Consider the following 23,635-nt stretch of genomic DNA (forward strand, 5'->3'; position numbering starts at 1 on the left):
TGGGATAAGATTACACTTCCACACCCCATGCAGTACCTGTTTTGTAGGTATACAGTTTCAGTTTCCAGGGCTATCATTTTAATGCCCTTGAAGATGCCAAATTTCCTCTTCTTTCAGGTATCTTAAGTTTGTGTTTGGATATAGACACACAGTAACAAAGTAACAACTGAATTAAAAGTTAGCCAATCTGAGTTTAACAAGGAATATGTATTTCCCCAATACATGCAGAACACTGAGACTAAGCACATAAACAGTCGCGTTAAAAGAAATCTCCTTCATCTCTTTGGATGTGCAAAGCTTACATCTGAAATAAGCATTACACACAAACATTACCATCCATGCAGCAGCAGCAAAATCTGCTGATAATCACGGACATCACTGCCATGCACCAAAGGACTGGAAAAAGCCCTTCTCTTGTTTGTTTTCAAGATGACAAAGAATCAGTGTTACTGTTCAGAGACCTAAAGCACGGATGTCTAGCCTTGTATTAGCAGCAACACTCACTCGGCAGATCAGAGGTATACTCCCTTGATCAGTTTTAAATAAGCAGGCAGGTGAAGAATTCCATTGTTAGCCTTTTCATTCGTCATAAATCTCATAAGGTAGCTATTTCAGTTATTAATTATTCAAATTTATAATCCAGAAATATAAGCATTACTTTTCTATGCTATTCAAATGATAATTTTCGAAACACAACATTACCAATAGTCTGAGAAGGTGTTCCCCCCCTCAAGAGGAAGGAGAAGAGGCATCACTTAAAAATTTCATAAAATTGAGTAAGAGTTAAGACTACATCCAAGGTGCACAAAATCAACAGGGCAGAGGAGGGAAATACTAAGGTGAATTGAATTGCTTGTGCCTGAATTCAAAGAATGGCTGAGGCCAAAGTTCACACACACAGGATGGATTCCTTTAATTAAACACTAATCTACCTGGACATATCTTTGTGATTTACATAGAGAACCACATTCACAAACTAACTTCAGTCACAGAAACAATATTTGTTTTACAACACAAGCTTTAAGGGAACATTGAAGGTGTTAAGTGTGTGGTTCTGTGCCTGTTTTGTCTGGTTTCTTTGTGGATATAGTTGCAGAACTGCTGGAAAGTTGGTGACTAAAACCAAAACCAATTCAAGTGCAAAATAAGCTTCTGTAAACTTGTACAAATTTTATTTGAAGAGTGCACTATGTAACAAAATTCTTGTATGTTATAATGGGAGAGGAGAATAGAGGCTGTTAATAAAAGTAAAAAAGGCAATTCAAAGTAATTTTTATTTGCACTGTTCTACTACACAACAGCTGGACCTCAAGACCTGCAATAGTGGGTGCTATATAGACACGTCAATGCAGGCCTTGTCCAAAGAGCTTACAACACAGTCCTTGCCACAGTAGCACACGTGGGAGTAAATATGTAGCCTAAATAAAACATATGGCATATATTTCATGCATGACTGTATGTCCTAAGTTTTGAAAGGGAAATAGATTTAAAAGGGCACATTGCTTTATATGGAGACTTAGGATGGCTGCAAAAGTGAGGCCTTTGCAGCCATATATCCAGATCTTTCAGGAAGTAATGTTTATGAAATAAACAACATTGAGTGAAAAGAGTGCTCTAAATGCCAATACTGCATTCAGAAGCATAGCCCTAACAATTGAAAATGCAAGTGCCAATGTTAAGCTGTCAAAAAGGTCCCTTTGGAAACACTAGTGTATTACTTTGCTGTGAACTGATTTCTAAGGCTGCTTAACCGAAAAAAACCAGATATGCCTGCAGGATTGGTTTTAGGTAGATGCTGATCCCAGTAGGAAGTTCATCGTCAATTCACATTCAGTCTTTAACCAACAAACAGTAGCCAGGATTTATTACCTGGAAGTCTTCTGGATAGTCACAAGTCTGTGTAAGTACCACACAGCTTGGATATCTGTGCCAATACTCACTGCTCTTAGCTTACAAACAAGACATGAATTTTACCTCCATTAACACTCAGTGATAAAAACACCTCTTTATAGACTCAGGCTGAGACATTACATTTGCATTTCCTAAATTGTAATTTTGTAGATCTCCAGTCATTTATGCACTTGAGCTCACTAATTTCAAGCATCTTACCAAAGCTTGCTTAGTTGAACTAGCATTTTGGCAAAATGACAAAGGAAAGCAATAAAACTTGAGCAAAAAAAACCCCAAACCAAAAACCAAAACCCACTCCCGCCCCCAAGCTAAAGAAAACTATCAAATCCATTAGAACAAATGGAAAAACACCAAACCCAAACCAAGGGACAAACCCATATGAATGTCTATGAGATGAGACTCATTTCCTGATACAAGCATATCTGTGAAAACAACCAACAACTTTTAGGACTTCTAAGGAACATATTTAGCAGAAGAACGATTAGTTCCCTACTAAAAAATACCAAGGAAATACCTCCAACCCCTCACATACATCCACCCAGTTGTGACTAACAATTTCAGCCAGCAATCCTGTCAAATCTAATAGGGTATTAAAAATGTCTTAACAGACACGGGCTCATATGAAATTCACTTTCAGGCTTGTAGAAGATTTTCAGGCATGGACAGAACAAAAAAATTCTTTTACCTTTCTAACTACCAGGTAGCTAATTGATATACAGAGGCAAGTAGCAACTTTATTCAGAATCCAGAAGTCAATTGCTGCCTCTTTCCATTCTCCTAAAACATGCATTTAGCTCTTAGGAAGGGGCGGGGGGGGAAGGGTGAGGGGTAGAGAGGAGGAAAGGACATGAAAATATTTGGTGAAAAAGCAGTGAATACTTCCTTTCCTTTGATATGAATTGTATCAGGAGCACATGACTACAAAGATCACTGCCAGATTAAAAAAAATCTTTGACAAACATTTTCAGTTCATTATTTATTTATAAATAATATAGACAATATAGACAGCCAAAGACAAGGAAAAAAAAATGGCTGATATCAAAATCAATTTACAGAAAATCTCATGTTAGCCACTTCATGATCCACATAAATATTTTTTCCCAGATAACAAAAACAATTCTCATACAAACTCTAATCAAGCCTTAGTATTCTGAGAAGACCTGAACTACCAAAATGACGACTATTTTAAAACTTGTGATATATTCAAATACCCTTAATGAAGGCACGAGCTGCTTTATTACTTTGGAGTATCAGATCCATTAAAGACCTCTTGGGTCTTGAACTGCTGTACAAAGACAGGTCCAGCATGATTATAGAAACTGCAGATGAAGACAACATGCAGCCAAACTCCCATGAAGATGACACTGACTTAGTATGTGCTAGAGGGGGGGAAAACAAAAAAGAAAAATCTCAGCACCTGCAGATGCTTGCTGAGCAAACAGGAGAAGTAAAGAACTAAGACGAAGCAAACACTGTAAAGTAGCAACAGAACAACAGACTCTAAAGACTCAAGAAAGCCTCACGTGGGTCCATCACACATCTTATGTTTCTGCTCAGAGCTGCGCTGGAGTGACCTTGCTTGGGACCAGGTAGGGAAGGGAGAACACCACCCTGAAAACATGCACTCCCCATGACCAGGCATTCCAGCTCTAACCCACCTAACCACTGATAACAGATTCAAATGTACAGAAGGGTAAATAACTACATCCATCAGCATGCAAATGGTGTTCTAGAGACACTATGAGCCATTTAAAGTATTTAGTAAAAGAAAAACAAACGAGTATACTTCCAAAATATTTTGTACAGCCTCCTATGCTATTTCTCACTAGGAGCATTCAAGGTAAGCCACCAAATCTTTATATTAAAACCACATACACTTGTTAGTTTGCTGTCTGTGCTCCTGTGCACATTTGTCTACTGACACTTCACAGCAACTAGAGAAAGAAGGACTAATCAAAAATGGAACCTCAGTTATAACAAGATAGGCAAAGGATAAGCACATCTGTATAACTGCTGCAAGTAGAAAAGACTAGCCAAGTCAACAAGAACTTTACTCTGGGAAACTATCAGTGCCATTGAACAAAACGAGGAAAATTATTGATTCTTAGCTTTGTGGACTGTTGACTCTGGAAGTCATCCAGTGGGTGATAAAGGAAAGTAATATGCTGCTTAAAACATTAAAAACTCAATAACCTCACACTAGAGTTTGTATCCCCATTTTATATGGGCAGATGGAAATATTCAGAAGAGCAAGTAACTATGTACACAAGACCCCAACACATTAGGCATGTTAACAGCAACTAGCAATATATATTTTATCACAACGCTCAAATCTGTCAGGTTCTTTACTATTCTGAGGAGCAAAAAAAAGTACAAGCTGCGAACTCAAAAAAATCCCAAGTTCTGAATTTGTTTCTAGCAGCTACCAAGCCACCCTTTTCCTTCAAGAAAAAGAAAATAACCAGTTAGCTGTAAATGATTCAGCTCTAATAACTAACATACTATAAATTTGCTATTTAAATGCTTGCTAGCCTCTCCCATTACATGGTAGAATGGTAACATCTGAAATTTGAAACACTGTCTTGAGGCTACAAACTAACATTTGTTTTGTAAACAAAAAAAATCTGGTACAGTTTTTTCCTCCCAAATAAGACCACAAAAAGGAGTGCTAATATAAATGGAATCACTTGATCACAAAAAAGAATAAAAATTCTAATGATCAAACTTAAAATTCCAGTCACAATTGTAAGGTGCAGGATCCCTGCCAGACCAACAGAATTTAAACACTAAGATCCATGTGGAAAACATTAATTACATGATACAAGATAGACAGTGACTACACAGGCTTGACAGACCTCTGTTCTAAATCAACAGCTATCAGCATCCCGCTACAACCACTGCTCACCTAACGTTAAGCATCATAAGTATTTTTCTTTAGCAGTTACAATTTGTTTGAGGTTCTTTTTGTCAGACTTAAAGTCAGCATATTTGAACAATGTGTATTTTTCTATACTCTGCCAAAGGCATGCTGCTCCTTATGCACAAGAATGGAAGCATAGCTAATTTTACATTGTCTTTGGCAAAGCTGTCTTCTATAACAGGCTGCATTCCCTATTCTCCAAGCCTACAATCACCTTTTTTTACAGGTATTTATCTAAACTCTGTACAGAAATCAAATAACACACACAGAAATTCACTGATATATTTCTGATGCAGGACCCTTATCCCTACTAAAAAGTATTTTTTTTCTTCATATCCCAAGCAGATGATTGCATAACAATCCAGCGGATTTAGGTACAGACACCTATCATGCACAGCGTGCATCTGTGGGTGCCAATATGCATTGCCAAACTGCACCAGTCACTTAAAGACTCTCCATAGCACATAGAAGAGCTAATAAAACATTGTGCCTTCTGTGCAGTGTATTCCACACAGAGCCCTGATCGCGCTGCAGAACCGTGACATACCTTTCAGTCTTTTGGAATTCCCGTTCTTTTGCTGCTCATCCTCTTCGTTAATGGTGAATAAACCCAGGGGATTTGGCCTGGCACTTGCCTTTTTCAATCTCTCTTGTCGGAGGGCAGTACTTGAACCAGGCATGTTGCTGTTGCCTCCTGCTTATTTAAAAAAAAGTAAGAAACTGCAGCCCCTGTTTAGCAGCTAGCTGCAACACTGCCTGTTCATTTGAGCACTTGTAATAGATCCCCTATGGATAAGCAGTATGCAAACAGCTGACAAATACCAACATCCACTCGGCAGCAAAAGGCTTGCAGTCTTTCCCCACCTTCAAGAAAAGCCGTAATTAAAGGCACATTGGTTTGGATGCTGCTCGTCGCTGTCTTAACCTGTTCAATCAGGTCCCAGCCCACAGCTCCGGGTTCCTTGCTGCAGCACCTTTTTCGCTGCAACCCTCTTCCAGCTACGGCACACTAAAATATTCAGCACACAACACAAGAGGAGAAAATATGATACGCCGCTGTTAACAGTTGCCCTGACAACACTGACACATCCTAATCAAAGGGGGTCTGTGAGTGTTGTCTCCTCAGCTGCAGCAAGCCGGCCTCGGGAACGCTGTCTCCCACACGCTTGCGGAGAGCTGGAAGCACCTCGGCAGCAGGGGCTGCTCCTTCCTCCTCACAGGGCGGCGGGAGGATGAAGCTGTGCTTGCACAAGCAGATGAGCACTGAGTGAAAAGAAGCCTGGAAGGCTCCAGGCATGAACCTGCATTTTGCCAGCTGCTCTGTTTATTCATGTTTAGAAATTTTAGCCTAATGTAAACTAAAACAATCAGGATGAGTCTTCTTCCATATATGCATGTGTTGGGTGTCCCCCCCGGCCCCCGCCCTTAACTTAATCACCCTCCTATGCAGTACATACCTTTTGCATTAGGAATGCAAACACCCACAACTACAGGCAGGTGTTGGAACATTCTTTTCCATGTGTGAAAACTCAAAAATCGGGATTTCTAGCTTGTACAGCCAACATAGGACAATAAAAGGACTTTTGGAGTGAATATTCTGTACCGCACCATTAGTTTACAACACCAACCATTAACATTCACTTTGCAAAATGAACAAAATACAAACAGCCTGTGTGATTTTAATTACCTGGATTTCCTTCATATGCTGGCATTCTGGATTTTCTTTAGCCATTTATGACAGAGCATTTGCTCACAAGTTTTGCAATCTGCACATTCCATCCTTCACCACTCCGAACGCCACTATGCAACACGCTGGATGTTTTACCTGTGAGACCTTAATCTTCATCCATTTCCACCTCTCTAATTCAATGTGTGCTCACCATTTCAAAATGCTACTGAAAAAAACCTGCAAGCTAGAACATCCCTATAATGTTAAAATTACAGAATTTTTTCCCAGCTTTTTTTTTTCTTTCTTTTTTTTTTTTTGAGGAACTCGATGTAACAAGATCACCCACCACAAGATGGCACATACATTACTTGACAAGTCTGCAGGTGGCTCATATTGAAAATACAAGACTATACAGATGTATATGATCACCTCAATGACATGGGTAACAATACTGAAGAAGGGTCAGAGTTTATGACAGTCAACATGGTATATATCACAGTGGCCTGGGATGCTCTTTACAGAGGATGGTACTCAGCTGGCAGGACAGCTCTGTTCTCACATACCTCAGACTCACCAGCCAGGAACCCAGTGGATGGAGAACGCCACAGCACCACCTGAAGGCTCAGCTGCATCATTCTTCCTTCTTCTCCAGCATGGGCACAAAACACCCAACCAAAACAGACGTATTCTGCAGGAGGGCACCAGTTCTGAACCAAGCCCACAGCCCACCTCCGGTACATATTTCCTCCTGGCTACACCCTGGACTCTCTGGGCATACACAGAAGCTATACACGATGACATTCGTCTACAGTTGAAGATGCTTATGTAATAAAGGGCATGAACAACAACAACAAAAAAAACTAAGAAAAAAAAGCTCTAACACAAGCTGTTCTTTAGCTCAGCAATTTGCCTTCCGGGGCTTATACAAGCTACTACTTTGTCCTGTAAGAGAAACAGTTCCATTTCTCAAACCCCATCCACTTAATGCCTACCACAAATACTACATAACAGTACACACATAGCCACAAAAAGAACATGGTAGTTAATACCATGAATACTTTTCATACATGCCCAAGACTGTTGCCAACAGAACAGAAGGATTCCTGCCCTTTTAAACATTCTGTTCAATCAATCACCTTTAATTGCTAAACTACTTAAAAGGCATTTTAAAACATGTAAGTAGTATCTAACACACAAAAATATACCTGACTGGAGGGGCTTCCAAAGGGGCTTTCAAGCTTACAGGTATAACAACTGTTTCAGCATCTCCATTCCCCTATTATCTGAGGAGTCATGGAGAATAGCTACAAGATTGAGAATGCCTTCCTTGGTCCTTACAGGATCCCCTACACCCATAAGAGTGACTTGCTCTGAGTACAAAATGTAATAATGACTAAGTTTGATGCTTCAGGGGCTGGTGAAGATGGATTTGGGCTATGGCACACAGGCAACTGAGGCATGTTAGTGCATATTTTTCTGTTGACTTACTCATGCAGAGGTGAATTCTGACAGAGGAAAAGGATCAACAGCACATAAGGCTTATGCAGCATGACTTTATTTCAAGGCCCCTGTGGTTAAAAACTATGCCAGCCCACAACATGTTTCCAAATGCCTAATAAAATGGCACCCTAGCCCCCTGCAACCTATTACAAATAAAAGACAACTATTACAATAGAAGATAGAATCATAGAATCATTAAGGTTGGAAAAGACCTCTAAGATCATCGAGTCCAACCATCAACCCAACACCACCATACCCACTACACCATGTCCCTAAGCGCCTCATCTACACGTCTTTTAAATACTCCCAGGGATGGCGACTCAGCCACTTTCCTGGGCAGCCTGTTCCAAGGCCTGACCACTCTTTCAGTAAAGAAATTTTTCCTAGTGTCCAATCTAAACCTCCCCTGGCACAACTTGAGGACATTTCCTTTCATCCTATGGCTTGTTACTTGGGAGAAGAGACCAACACCCACCTCGCTACAACCTCCTTTCAGGTAGTTGTAGAACACAATAAGGTCTCCCCTCAGCCTCCTCTTCTCCAGGCTAAACAGTCCCAGTTCCCTCAGCCGCTCCTCATAAGACTTGTTCTCCCGACCCTTCACCAGCTTTGTTGCCCTTCTCTGGACACGCTCCAGCACCTCCATGTCCTTCTTGTAGTGAGGGGCCCCAAACTGAACACAGTATTCGAGGTGCGGCCTCACCGGTGCCGAGTACAGGGGGACAATCACTTCCCTAGTCCTGTTGGCCACACTATTTCTGATACCACATAACTTTAGGTACTTGGTTTTTTGTAAAAAAACTTTCCTAATAACACTATTAAACATGCATTAAAAGGTACCAATGCTGCATAAAACCAGACTGTACTGACAAATCCCTTCCCTCCATCCATTGGTTTAGGGCAGAAAAACAGATTCCTGAGGTATCCCTAGCAGGAAAGCTTTGCTTATTTCAGCCTTCTCTCAGCTATGTGGGAGTTTCTATATGAAAACTAGGATCAAAGCAATGTTCCTTTGAGGGAACAAAGTGGTGGATAATTTTAGTAGCAAAGCTGCTAAATTCTTAAAAAGAAAAGTTAACCATTTGCTTACACAGCCCCTATTAGTGATTTTTTCCCCCTCTAACCATTAGTCGTACTGTGTACCAATAAAATCACACTTGAGCTCTTACTGATGGGGTGAGTCTCTCTCTCGAGATGGAATGAGGGCAACTGTATATCTTCAGGGCACTGGATAATTTTTGTTTTTTCCTTTTTACAACACTTTCAAACTCATTATCAGTTAAACCACTACACTTAAACACACCCACTTTCATCCACTGGATTCTATAGGTATAATTACCTGCACAATACATTATCTGATATGCAACAGTCTTAAACAGCAGTTTGAACAAAGACTATTAGGATAATTATATTGTGATCTGAGAAATGTAAATATTTATAACAACGTGCTAATTGATGTTTCTGCTTTAACATCAGGTATTAAGGCTTGATATGTCTACCTATGAAATGAAAAGCAAGTTGAAGCCAGTCACCAGAAGAGTCACCATGATACCTACGTGCAGTCTACTACAGGTAATCTGATAATGTTCAATGGCTGAACTCTAGATTTGCCATCTTCTTTCATTCACAGGATTGTTTCAGTCGCTGTAAACTATCCAAACACTACATGAAGCTCATTACTGTGATTTAGAGTATAATGAGTTGCACATGATAAGTTCATGTTCTGCAGGCACTGCCTTGGGAAGCACTCTGCCAGTCTGAACTTACTGAAGTGACTTGTTTGCTCTTTCATAGGGGATAGGGAAGACAAAAGGCAGTATTCAACACAAGTTAGCTAACTAACAGAAAGGAAAAGCCTTGTGAAGACAAGACAATTTTTATCTTTCACAAGAGTTGGCAGGCTGTGATAACTAGGACTGCATACGTTTTCAACAAAAAAACCACTTGATGTAATACTAACTGGAAGCCGTCTTGTATCATTGGGCATGTCAGGTTACATTACAGAAAATCAACCCAACTGAATTAAAGATCATGCACTATTGCAGAAGGGGCAAAAGAAATTTATAGGTAAATTGCCTATGAAAAGCCCTGCAAACAGAAGCACTCATAAGACATTGCTGAATCACAATATACAGATTTTTCCTTCTACTCCATGAGACACCCATTATATTGTATGTTCATCAAGCTACATTTTATAGGAATTTCGTGTCTTTCTCCTGCTATTTTCTTAGGATAAGAGCAGTTAAAATACTGTTTTAAAAGAACACCATACCCAAAGAGCAAGCAACCAAGAAGTCAGCGTTTAACAGGGGAACCTCCCCACCCCACAAAAAAAAAAGAACAAAACCAAAAAAACCCAACACACATAAAAAGCAAAAAACCCCCAACCCCTCAACACTTCCAGGTCTAATAAGCTCTCAATGTTAACACACACAAAAAACCTACTGTCTGCCATTATTGTGAAACCCAGATATGACCATCCGTTGAGTAGACCACTAGTTAATTTCCAGCCTTCAACCTCCCCTTCCTCCCCACTGCCAGCCAGAGGGATTAAAAAAAAAAGTTCAAGGCACAGATGCATCAAGCCAGTTTCAGAAGCCAGGGCAGCCTGCTCACCACTGCTCTTCTTTCTGACACTTAAGCTCTCTGAAGCCTGAGGTAAGTTATAACCTCTAGCCTCAGTTTCTCCAATCATAAGATGGAATAAAACCTTCAGAATTCTTCTTCTGAAAGAACTCATTGATTCTTATAAAATACTTCGCTCTTTTAAAATACTTTGTATGACTTTACTGTTATAAGAGCTACTCAGCAACTGTTCAACTATTGAAACAATAGAGAAGTTTGGACTGTGAAAACCACAAACTGAACAGAGAAACCACACATGTGCTTTAATGCTTTTAGAGCATTATCCACAATCCTTTTCTTATCCTGTTCTTTAGTTTTATCCAAAACTGCTAACAGCTAGGAAGATAATTTTCTTGTAGGGGACCAAAAAAAAAAAAAACCAACACCAACCAAAAAAACCCCCACAAACTTGAGACAGGTCTGGGTTACAGTATTTGTAAAGCAAAATAAACACTACTGTTGTTCTGCTCTTGGATGCTGATTCCTATTCAAGGCCTTTTAACATAAAAGGAAAGCTTCCCCTCAACTTAAGTGCATTTTATATCAAGAATTAGATCAAGTCAATATGTTATTTTAACATATGCTCCTTTCCAGATTGCCTATATTTCATTTTCTTAGTACTGAGAGGTTCAGGACAAGGTAGGTATCTATCTTACATAGTAGCAGCAAGAAAGGATATGGCATTTTGCGTTTATAGACATGTTTTCGCAGCATGAAACAATAAGGTTCCATTGGGAACTGGGTTCCAAATGTTTCTTTCTTGGGAAGAAAGATCAGGAAAATCAAGGTACAGTTAAAAGCTCCAAGCCTGTTCTGCAAAAACAGTACACACAAAAATTTCGATGTACCTACCCATCAAAACACATGATCATATTTTGTATGGACATTTTCAACATTAATCACCTATGTCAAAAGCTTTTTTTAATATAGATAGTGCTAGATCATAGAATCATAGAATATCTTGAGTTGGAAGGGACCCATAAGATCATCAAGTCCAACTCCCTACTCCTCCCAGAACAATTTTGGAATATATGGACACTAACTAAACTCCAAACTCAGTCTCTCCCTAATTTCCTTCAGGAGACTCATCTCTTTGCATTTACTTTCTATTTCACTAGGTTTTAAATCAAGCCAAAAGAACTGAGAAAGTAGAGCTTTCCCCCTCCTCCCCTTCCCCCCATGTGAGAAAACAGCTATTTATTCAGCATCAAAAGGACTGGAAACCTTCTTTTCAATGCCATGTAAATCTAGGACACAGCAAAATAGCCTTAAAAAAACAGACAGGATTTCCACACCCCCTATACCCCCCTCCCGGTATTAAAAAAAACCAGAAGAAAATAAAAAGTTAAGTTGGAAATAGCAGAAATAGCCACTATATCAGAAAAAAATACTTGCTTCCATTAAGCCAATCACTGCCTCAAACATCATACACACCTAATTTTTTCCACTGCTGCTCTTGTATTCTCTCTCCCTTCTACCTCTTATTGTCAAAAAAGGACAGAGAATAACCTCGTCTTTAGAGAAGTTTCTAAGTCTCTCTTCAAAGATATCCTAAGGCTTTGCTTTTATTTACAAGATAATAAAGGACTGGCAGATTATTTTTACAGCAGTACCTTAATTTTTTAAACAACTTCAGTATTTAGTGTATAAACATCTGATATAATAATCGATTTCTTCTTTCTACCTTCTTGGAAAGAAAAAAGTCCCCTTGCATTAAACAGTAAGATTGAATATAAAATGCTAGAGAATAAGAAGGGAAACCTTTATCTTTTTGACTAATGAGAATCCTGCTGTCAAGAGTACAGAAGCACTGTGAATAGCTTTAAATAAGCAATGAGTCGACTCACTTCTAAAAGTAGAGGCCATAAAACCACAGTAGTTTCATGAACTTATTCTTCATTCATCCATTGAATTAGATGCTTCAACTCAAGAAAAAGCAGAACTGTTCAGCCTTTCTAAGCAAACATCCACTTAAATATGGGCTGGGGAAACAGAGGGGAGCAGCAGTGGATTATTAAGATTCTTCAGAAAGCAAACTTAGAAAGACAGGTTCAGCTCTTTTCACCTTTCTCTCCTGGAGTTTGAACAAACGTCTTTATTCTGGTTTTGTATCTCGGTATCTCCCTTTCCAATAAATTGAATTCAGAATTATTATCCATAACTGCCCAAGAGATGATGAGTTTTAAATAAGCTAGGTCTGGAAACAAAAAGCAGACACCAGATCTTTATTTTCCTGTCAACTATTCTGACTACTTTGGCTCCTTTAGCTTACCCATCTGTTTAGGGTCCCATCACATGTGCTACAAAGACTGTGCATGTTCTAGATACTACTTTGATCAAAACAGTAAGACAACATATTCTTCAGCCGCAGAACTGTAGATGCTAAGAGCAGCCATGGCAATCCTGTCACATGATCTGGGAGACTTGCTTCTCCAGTCCCCACCTTGTCCCTACCCACCGCACTCCTGGTGAATCACAGACAGGCAGCTGAGCCAGCAGCCGCGATGCCTACAAGACCCTGGAGCAGGAGGCAGCTCCACCAGGAAACACGCCTCCGCACACGTGCTCAGGCACAGAAGGCTTCTCTTGGAGGTGACCTCTTCCCAGTTTCAGTTGCCCCTCTGACATGGGCAGTGCCACACACTGGACCAAGGGCTGTTAAGGGCTCCTCAGAAGTGGCTAGACAGAAGGTAAGCGTTAACTATTTTCCCTTCTGTCAATTAAAACTGAACCTGTGTGCATTCCCATGCATAGGAAAATCGAGAAGGCTGGGAGCCCTGCCCTGTTCTGACTCAAACTCACTCATGGGAGCAAAAGACACGTGAACATTGAGGCAAGAGTCTCATCATCCACAAACACTTTGAACACATACACGCCAATAAAACAATCAAACACAAGATGTACATTAACAAGTCTTGTTACATTTTTTAATTAAATGGATTTGCATAGTATGACTAATTATAAAAATTGCACAATGCATACTGTGATGAATAAAAACATGTTAGATCATTCTTAGCCAACACTTTTTATTTATATATAACAGAATGATATTGGATCAAGCCCTATCGCAGAACATATCATGTAACTTCTGCCAATGCTCAGTTAAATATGGAAAGGCAGCAAGGAATGGGGACTTCAGAGAGCAGTAGGAAACAGGAATTCAGTAGAAGACAGAAGTCATCAGTGCTAATTACCCTACTAACTAACAGCCTGGGCAGCGTTGCCACTGCTTCTGTCTGTAAAAAGAGCTTATTTTTTAAATACCTAGTTTGTATACATGTCAAGAGAACCAAGCGCTTGTAAAGCACTCAAAATTAAGAGTACTTACGTACGTACTAAGCTTTTTGGTAGAAATGTGAACATACTTCAAAGAAAAGGCACTAAGCTTTTTCATAGAAACGTGAACATACTTCAAAGAACAGGCAATATGCCAAGACCAAATTAAAATTTTCTCTGTTGTTGTATTACTGACGGTATCCAATGGAATCCCGTGAACTACTTTGTGCCGTGTTAATTACCAGTTCTCTCCTGACATCTTACTTCCCAACATGTTTCTTAGAAGGTAACCAAGAAGTCTGGACTTTTGGATTCCATTAACTTTAAGGGGAGAACGCATTAGAGTATCAGACACAGACATGAGAAATATTTCGAGACATCAGTACTTTATTCCCCCCCCCCCCCCCCCAATTTACTCTCACAGCGACTATCAACCTGGAGCATAAATCATGCCACCACTTACATCTCTGAAGAATCTCAAAGTCAACAGGAGTCAGGGTTACTAACTCCATCCATTTGAATAGTGAGGCAGTCTACCCCCCATGTCATCTTAACAGACAACTAAGGGTCATTTTCCTTGAACTCTGACAGACCTCCTAGGATGTCTGGATACATATTTTCAAGATTTTTCTCTAAAGCCACAAAGGGTATAAATATACCTTCTACTTATTTTAATGAAAGTAAATATGGCATGACTCCAGAATCAATACTCAGGAACAGCTGCAGAATTAAATCTGAACCAGTTTAACAAACACACCATCTTCTCAGTCTTTTTCACCTTAAACATGTATAATATGCATGTAGCCTGTTCTGCCACAGTTCCTAGCAGGCCACTATACCTGTTTAACAGAAGTCACATACAGGGGATCTCCTTCCTGGAGGGAAGGTGGCCGTGCAAAGAGAGTTACAACAACATTAGCAGCACGCTGTGGCTTGAATTGTGGATCTAGACTTACGCACATTTTTTCAAGTGGAAAAGAAAATACGTTGTTGCAAGATTATACAGTATTTGCATAATTGAAGCAATTATTGCACTGATCATATTTAATTACCTTTACTACCACAAATATTTTTCAGCTGTAAAGTATTAAACTTGTTTAGCTGTGATAGTAATAAACCAGCCATCATACAAATAAAATGGTGGCCATCTCAGATTACTGCAAATTTACAATTTTTACAGTCTGAAATAGCACATATGAAAGAACATCCATTTTCAATATGAAGCCCAAGTAAAATAACAACGCATACTACTTTATATAGATTAGTAGAGGCTCTCTTCCTGTAAAGAAAGTAGCACATAAGTCAGCTGTTCCAGCATCATTTAACAGGCCTGATTTTTTCATGAACTCCAGAGGTTTTTTGTGGCAGTGTTTGGTTTTGGGTTTTTTTATTTTTGTGATTTGGTTGTTTGGTGTCTTTCCCCCACCGCCTTTCCCCATCAACCCTTTTTTTACACTGGCAGTGCTGGAAGTAGGTGGGTAGAAAAAGACAGCCTGACTCACATTACACAATATGCATATAAAAAGGCTTGTTCAAACTTTTCTGCAGTGTGTAGTCCTCGCACAAACATTACTTGACCAATTAAAGATACCACGAGACAGTACTTTACCAGGTTTCTAAAGCTGAGGGACGGCTTCTCTAAGGATTTTAACCCTCTCATCCACACTTTTAAATTTAATTTAGTTGTGTCATTTCCATTCTACAAGCTACTGATAAATCAGAGTCTCTATGCATTCAGAGCTACAGTACTGACTCAGGAAATTATTAATGTAGGACCAACTAAGTAATCGTAAGATCTGGTACAGAATTTCAAAGTTTGAATAGGTTCTAATCAGAGAGGGGGGGCAACAGAAGAATTACAGATTCTCAATTTATATATGAAAAGACAGGAAACAGTCGCAATTGGGCTGACGTTTAAGTAATTATGGATGGTAATTAGAGTACTCTAACAACATACACACTTTCTACACCTTTAGCGTTCATAAGCTTATACTATCACGGCAATGTAACATTTTGCTTCAAACCGCCGTTACCTTCACGGCGCCTTGCTCTCTGACAATCGAGGTTCAAGTTCGGGGTCAGAGCGCAGGGCAATCGCCGCGGCACGGGTAACCCTGGGGCCGTGCACCGCGCAGGGGGAGAGCCGGGCCGCCGGCCGGCCGCAGCCCGCCACAAGCGCGCGGGACCCGCCTGGCGGCGGCGCGCGGCCCTGAGGGGGCACACAGACAGGCGCGCGCGCGCGCGCCCCCCGCGGGCGGCTCCCGGCACCCACACGGGAACACCAGCGCCCTGCGCCCCGGCGGGGCCGGCAGCTCCCCGGGAGGGAACGGGATACGTCTGCGCCGGGCAGGGATCAACCCGCCGTACAAATCCTCTCCATCAAAACACTGTAGCAGAGCTGGGAAGGAGCCGTGGGGAAGCGGTCAGCGTTTTAAGCTGCCACCTACTGTATTCCTTCAGTACCTCTGTGTCTTCCCCTATAATGTATCTCTTTGGTTAAAAAAACTGATAACACAATAAGCTAAAACTTGATTTACTCTCAGAAGGAGAAAACACCAGGATGAACGAGTGAGAAATGAAAAGTCCCACCAGCTGCTACAGAGAGAACACCTCAGAGTTTGGCTTTAACAAGCCGGCTAGCACCAACATCATTTAGAGTGAAGACTTGCTTTCCTGCAAGAAGAACAGAATAATATTAAACTTACCTAGAAAAGAACACTAACTAGAAGAGCATGCAAAATCATTACATTAAAGTTTTCTTGCAACAACCCCAGCACATTGCTCTCTCTAGTCTCCCAGCGCCAATGCAAATTGTTACCTGTGCGCAGAGCTGGCCAAGGCAGCCCAGAGCACACGCAAGGAAGTCTCCCAGGCAGAAGCATGCCTATGTTTATGGGCGGGAAGCCATAAAATGAGGTGCTTTAGAAGCTTCTTTGTTTGGTCTTCCCCACAAGAGGGCCCCTCTCACCTCGGCAATCACTTCTTAGCACTATAAGATGCTCAAGTAGCTCCGATTAAAAAATTCGAACTGGTCTAAGTTAGTGTACCCCCTCAGCACTGTACTCATTTTGCCATCTATGTGTTTTTGAATGGCAGAGAAAAGCCCATCATCCTGGTAATTAAGCCATTCACCCGAAGAAAGCTAGTTAAGTGCAGCAGACCATCTGCCCGACAATAGAGATCCACTTGTAACATCTCTCTGCAAAGTCCTCATGGTGCTGGTTAAAGCTTTCCCCAGGATCAGCTCTGAAAGTCCGTATATCTAGCCACGGGGGGGGACACGGGGACAAAAACAAAACACCAAACACAACCACAACACACACAGAGCTATTCAGCTGGTTTGTTTTGTTTTTCAAACAGGAGCAATAAGTCAACCAGTAAGTAATTTCACAAACCAGGATGGGAGGTTGACCTTCCTGAGGAGCCGGATCCAGACACGGGTGTTCCGCTTGCGGAGCAGACCACAGCTGAAGCCATCCGCACAGCCCTCCCTGGGCACACACACCTGCTCGCTCACAGACAGACCGAACAGATGCAGAGCAGCTCCCTGACATGCTACAAGCATGTTCCTGTTTGTGAACGCCTGGAAAGCAGCCCCTGTGATAACTCACAGACCTAAAAAAACCTCAACAGACAACAAACAGCTTCACAGAAGTCGTTTAACTCTGACATTTCACACACGAGGAAGTTTTGAATGAACTTTGACAGCACAAAGCAATTTAAACTCAAAAAACTCAACAACTCATGCAAGCAGATCCACCTCCTGTCTACAAATATGCCTTAATGAGCAAAAGTTCAACACAGTAACATGAAACTACAAAGCAAACTCAGAATAAATCTAGGCACATAAGTCCTTTTAAAACTATACATATGTAAAATAGATATCACCTGGCAGCTTGTCTCCAGTTTTGGCAAACAATTAAAAAAAGACTGATAATGCAGTTTAAAAAAAATAATCACATCAACAATGTAAGGTAGAGAACTTGAAAAGATTTTGTTAACGTGGCTTTAAAAATACATTGACAGCCAGTTCTTCCTGTGGAAACCGAAGTCAATGTGGATGCAAACTCTGAAACACATAGGATAACAGATCCATATCCTTTCTGAAGCTGAACTTTAGAGTGATGGCTGGCAGTGATTTGCATACAGGATTTCTGAGCAAATACGCTATACTTCTAACTTCATTAAAGAAAGACAGCATTTGGATGGGTCTGCCCACAGTTGTTGCTTGTGACTGCATGCCCACCTTATATAAAATATGTATTAAAAATATTATTCTGTGGAAACACAGTTAATTAACCAACAGCCATATGGCCTATTCATATGTTGTTTTGATGAAAGACATCACTCTGCGATTCAGAGATAAGCCTGGATGTATGTTAGACAAGTGAAGGACTGGCAAAGGGTGAGTGGAATTGTACCGTGGAAGAAGGAAAAAAAGGAAAAAAGAAGAGGACTGAAAGCTGGAGTCAGACTTCACAGTCCAGCAAGCAGCACTCCCAGTGAACACGCCAGAAAGGCAACCCCTCCACTGCCTGCAAAAGCAAACAGCATCTGTGCCTACAACAGTGATACAGCGGTCGATCCGCTTGCATAAGCCAAAATCTCCTCCCTGCACCCTCCTCGCCCTTAGGACAAAATAAAAGCGTTTTAAAATCTCTCACAGTGTACATCCCTTCTTAGAGGGGATGTAGAGACAACTCCCTGCTTTCCCTATAGGAAGTATGGGCTTGCAGAAGCCCGTCGCTCGCATGCTTTCAAGGCGCAGCCAAAACCCCGGGTTCCTGCAGACCGCTCTCCTGCGGGGCGCAGGCCCCAGGCCTCGCTCGGAGACGCGCAGCTACCAGCTACCTTAGCCCCACCGGGATATCGCTTCTCCCTCGCCAGGGCTTACCTCGTCCCCGTTAGCTGGATATTGCAGGTATTCACTCTAACTGCAGGAGCTCGCCGCTACCTCAAGTCCCGTCCAAAACCCGCTGCCCCGCACGCCCCGGCTCCCGCGCCGCAGCCCGGCAGCCGCACCCGCGGGCCCCTTCCCCGCCGGCCGGGCCGGGCCTCCCCCGTGCGGCTCGGTACCCCCGCGTTAGCCCCGTCGCGATGAAGGCGCCCCGCAGCACACCGAGCCCGAAGAGCTCGGGGTTTCAGAACAACAAATGGTGCCCCGGACACGACAGCGCGCACCCGGCGACGCCCCTCCGCGGGGGTCCCGCGGGGGTGCCCGGCGGGGCACGGGCCGGACGCGCCGCCCCCACTATCACGGCTCTGCCTGCCGCGCGGCCGGGCCGCGGTGTCCGGCTGCCTCCGGGCCGGGTCTGCAGGCGGCGGTTCGCGGTGGGTGACACCCGGGGGAAGGGAGGAAACCCCCCTCGCAGCCCAGCGGGCACGGGCAGCCGCAGGGCGGCCCCCGCACCTGTTGCGAGCGGAGGCCGCTGCCAGGCCCCGCTGCGCTCCCTCTCCTCACGGCCGTCCGCAGCCGGCCGGGTGCGCAGGGGCGCCCGCAGCCGCCGAGCCGAGCCGCTCCCCCCCGCCCGCCGCAGCGCCTCACCTGTGGGGCGCCGGCACCCGCTGCTCCTGCCCGCGGCCTGCGCCATGTCTCCTCCTCGCCGAGCGCGGCTGCTCCGCCCCGCGGATCCGCAGCCCCGGGCAGGTGAGAGCGCCACGTCCCGTCCCCCCCCTCCGGCGGCGGCGGGATCTGCCCGGGAGCAGGTGAGGGCGGGCCCGGCGCGAGCGGCGCCCGCAGGCGAGTAACGGCCGCCCCTCACGGGCACAAGACCCCGCCACCCTCCGCAGCCGTTATCAGGCGGCAGAGCGGGGGCGGGCGGCCACCGGCCTGCCCGCACAGCGGGCTCCCTCGGCAGCCCTGGTCTAGCCGATACACCGGTGTTTCCCCAGGTGTATTTTTTTTCCTCAGAGGGGCCCCCGCCGCATTGGCACAGCTCATGAGGTACCAGCGTGGACAGAAACAACAGGTTTTTGGGATGATTACCAATTCCCCGCCGGTGTCTCAATAGTAGGTGGGAAGAATGGTGGCCACCTCACAAGCCCAGACGGTATGGTGCATCGTTTTGGAAAGAACTGTACAGCTGTAGTTTCGTTATTACGGCACACGCTTTTAAACAGCTGGGTATGTACCCTAAGCTGCCTGCAATGCCTGGCTTCCAAAAAATGGTTCTGTAAAGAGTTGTCAATGTATCAGTCCTTTCTGCAAAGGTCATGGTCTTGTTACCTTTCCCCTGAGTTCACCTAAACTTGCCCTAAGCTGCTTTCTGGGAATCATATAAAAGTGTTTCTCTTAAAAGTGTTCTAGGTCTGGATTAAAACATAATTTCATTTTGCATCTGCTTGCAGGTAGTACCAATCATCAAAACTACAGCTGAAGAAGGGTGAATGAATCGGGGAACTCATGGTACGCAGATGTGGCATGTGTGCAGGCAATTGGATGGAGAGGTGCAGCTCCCTGGGTCTGGCACGCTGGACAAAGCAAACTTCTGCCACCATGCAGAACATCCTCCTTTCGCAAACAACTAAGTTCAGGGTGTGAGGTCTTCTTCCAAGGGAAGGGAGGATGAATGTTTTGTTGCACCAGGAGCCATATGTGCTCTAAAACAGAAGGAGCTGGGGGCTTGGGTGGTGAATGTGCCCTGTGGTTTGTGAGCAGGAGAGTGTGTGTGCTACAAGAACAGGCTGGGCTCTACGCTGAAGGGTGCAAGAGACTCCAACACCAGCACTGCCTTGGTCAAGTTTTCAGTTCTACATTCTGCCTGGCTCTCTTAACGAAGGTGGAAATGTGTCTCTCAGTCAACCTGAGCCATGGATTGCAACAGCACTAGTCAAAGACCAAGAAGCTATCCAAACTCGCAAATGGAACGGTATGTCCTACAATCAAAAGGTTGCCCTCGGCAAAATCCTGCACTAAAACATAACGTGTCCTTACAACATAATCTCAAATCCCTCGTTTGTGGTCCATGTAGGCATCCACCAGTGTATTCAGGGAGCCAGGCTGCGGAGTCCCAGGCTGACCCATCTGATGCACTCTGTCCCAAAATGTTTCTTCGCATTCTGTCCGAGAATATAAAAAGTAATGTGTCTGGTACAAGCTATAGGAAGTAGCCTGAAATGGGGATATTACATAAGCTTTTGTGCACAGATCTAGTACATAGACAGATAAGCTCTGCTGTTCAGGGAACCACATTCAGAGCAATTCATGATCTCCCAAGTGTACATGGCCCAGCCTAGGCATGTATCAGACTTGATACAGTCCTAGAGTGGAGAATACAGAACTGATTGCTGAGCAGCACTGCAGAAGCCACCTTGGGTCTGGTGAGGCCAGCAGTGAACTGTAAGAATTAATTCCCAGCTGGTGCCAGGCTAGGTCTCGTAGAGACATTAAAATGATTCCTCGATCACACTCCCTTCTTTTACACATAGCTGGCATTACTGAGCACCCTGAGTCATAGATAATAGAGAACAAGCTGCATGCTTTCAAAGTATCAATGCACAAATAAAGCAATGCAATTATATTCTGGGCCATTCACGTTGCATGAAATCAGAGGTTTTCAAACTGTAGTCATGAACTGATACAGGATCGTGTTTCACACAAAAATCGAATTGGGGAGTTCTTTGTCCTAGGGTCACTTTTCCATAGGTAGAGTTTTTTAGTTGCTTTGGGTTTTGCAAGCAAAGCTCCTGCTTAAAACTACCTTGTAATAGCAGTAGAAATTGTTAAACATCAGCTGTATTTTTCCTGAAATGTAGTTATGTTTTTGGAATGAGTTGAATCTATCTGTGCCCAAATATCACTGGAACCATCTTCAGAGTAAAAAATCTAACTAAAATTATTTAATCTACTGTTATTTGTTTAGCCTATTTTTTATACATAATTGTTTTTTTAGTCAGCAAAAATTACTATATACATGTTAGGACAACATGTTATGTTTAGAAAAAAATATTTAATTTTCTTTGAAAATGCTTGCTAGACCTGAAAAATTCAGGGCATAAAATGTTCACTGATTACCAAGGCTTATGAAGAAAGAAGCAGCTACTGTCCAGGCAAGTCTTACAAGGGAATTTTTTGCAGCTGCCCCATAAGAATCTGATGATACCCAGTGCTAGAATGCTGGAGTGACAATGAGAGTGGATGGGCCGGGAATATCCAACCTTCCTTTTTCATTATATGTGAGAAGAGACATATTGCATAAACAAAAGCAGAAGAAAACAACAGGCCACAATGACTACACATAGTGCATGGAGGCAGGACATTCATTTCTCAAGTCAAGTAGAGCACCCAGAGAAGAACTTTGTTTGGCCCTAGGTTGTCAGTGCAGGAATTAGACTGAACAGGAAAACGGAGAAAATATTCAATCCTATGATTATCAAACTCAAATTACAGTAACTTTAACGTGTGTCAGAAAGGTTCCCTTGATACTCAGTATTATTTTTTCCTCTTTTTTATTCCAATATTTTCCAGTTCTACACCTTTATTTTAAAAGTCCAAAAATATAGGAAAAAGTAAGTCTTAGTTTCTTTTTATTTTCAACTATGTATGTCAGAGATAGCTTTAGAACAAGCTAACATTACTGTGGTTCAGGTGTATTCAACTGGTACAGTTCAGTAGTACATAAACAACTCAAACAAATGCACCATAGAACTTAAATTACCAAAAATAAACAGTATTAAACTATGTAGGGCAGTAGGTAAAAACAATTACCTTTATGTCTTGCACACTAAAAGAAAAATATCTAATTATGATTGAAATTATGAAGTTCTACTACAGATTATTGAGATATATTACAAAGGAAAAAAACTTGAGAAGTTGTTGTCACATTTTGGTTTTGTTCCAGTGATGTACAGTCACATGAAATCTTACATCAGTTTTTCATGAAATTAACATCTAGTTACTTTAGCTACAATATTTCATGAGTTTATAATGTTTTTTGGTGTTTGTTTTTTTTAATTTTTGAAAAACTTGCATGTAAAAACATTTAAAGTAAATAATGTTGCAGGTTGTTTACAGATTCCTTATGGATTATAGGATTAAAAGCAGTCAGGAAGCTGCAGTGTTTTTAACATTGGTAAACAAATACTGGATTAAAGTGCAACAGTCCTTCTGACAGCACACCTGCTCTGTGCTGAAAGGAAATCTTTTCCTCTCTGCAGAGAAGCGAAGAAAAATTTCAGTGTCAGGCGTGCTTCTCTCTAAAGTCAGTGATGGCCTTCCAAAGCGTGCACAGCATTCCTCCTCTGTAAAGAAAAATCATAAAGAAGCTCAGGTACAAAGATACTCTCTAGCCTGAAAGCATTCCAATTTAGGCGCCTTCTGATTTTCTTGCTCTGTTTTTGACCAATAAAATTCAGTGGGAAGGCTGATCAAAGGTGAAATTCAACATGCAATACTCAAATAGAGAACAGAGTCCTTTTCTGATTACAGTACAAGAGCAATCTTTCCACTTTTCATATGGCTGCTTTCTGGAATTCAGACTTATGGTCCAAAGGACCTGCATAACCCAGAGCAGACTTCCAACATTATGAAAATGTCAATTATGAAAAAATCTTAACACCCACCATATTTTTTAGATTTTTATAGAGCTAGTTATTTTTAAACTGACTGGGCACACACAGAGTGTTTGATAACTTCTATTGTTTCTACTTAACCTTGGTTCTGCAGTGACCTATACATCTGGCATGATTAGGTGAAATCTATTGTTAGTTGCAGTCCACGAGTAGTATTTCTAAAG

The 23,635-nt window shown here is 42.3% G+C and overlaps 2 protein-coding genes across 14 annotated transcripts in view; both read right to left on the bottom strand.

The window, feature by feature from the left end:
* Positions 1-19,558, bottom strand: part of MAP7 (microtubule associated protein 7) — a 124,880-nt gene extending 105,322 nt beyond the window's left edge. For 5 of the 11 annotated variants that reach the window (XM_075145918.1, XM_075145917.1, XM_075145915.1 and 2 more), the window contains exon 1: positions 5,379-6,069. In XM_075145918.1, the coding sequence (XP_075002019.1) occupies positions 5,379-5,511 (133 nt within the window). In that variant the 5' untranslated portion in view covers positions 5,512-6,069. Of the gene's footprint in view, positions 1-5,378; positions 6,070-19,446 lie in introns of those variants that run through there. The other 6 variants (XM_075145921.1, XM_075145923.1, XM_075145920.1 and 3 more) reach the window with 2 other exon arrangements.
* Positions 19,559-22,332: 2,774 nt separating this feature from the next.
* The window catches only part of MAP3K5 (mitogen-activated protein kinase kinase kinase 5), a 108,289-nt gene continuing 106,986 nt past the window's right edge, over positions 22,333-23,635 (bottom strand). For all 3 annotated transcript variants that reach the window (XR_012673001.1, XM_075145910.1, XM_075145911.1), the window contains one exon: positions 22,333-23,141. Coding sequence is in view for 2 of the 3 variants with exons in the window: in XM_075145910.1 (XP_075002011.1) it covers positions 23,081-23,141 (61 nt within the window). In the remaining variant the exon portion in view is untranslated. The remainder of the gene's footprint in view (positions 23,142-23,635) is intronic.

Source organism: Calonectris borealis, chromosome 3, assembly GCF_964195595.1.
Source record: "Calonectris borealis chromosome 3, bCalBor7.hap1.2, whole genome shotgun sequence".
Lineage (NCBI taxonomy): Eukaryota > Metazoa > Chordata > Aves > Procellariiformes > Procellariidae > Calonectris > Calonectris borealis.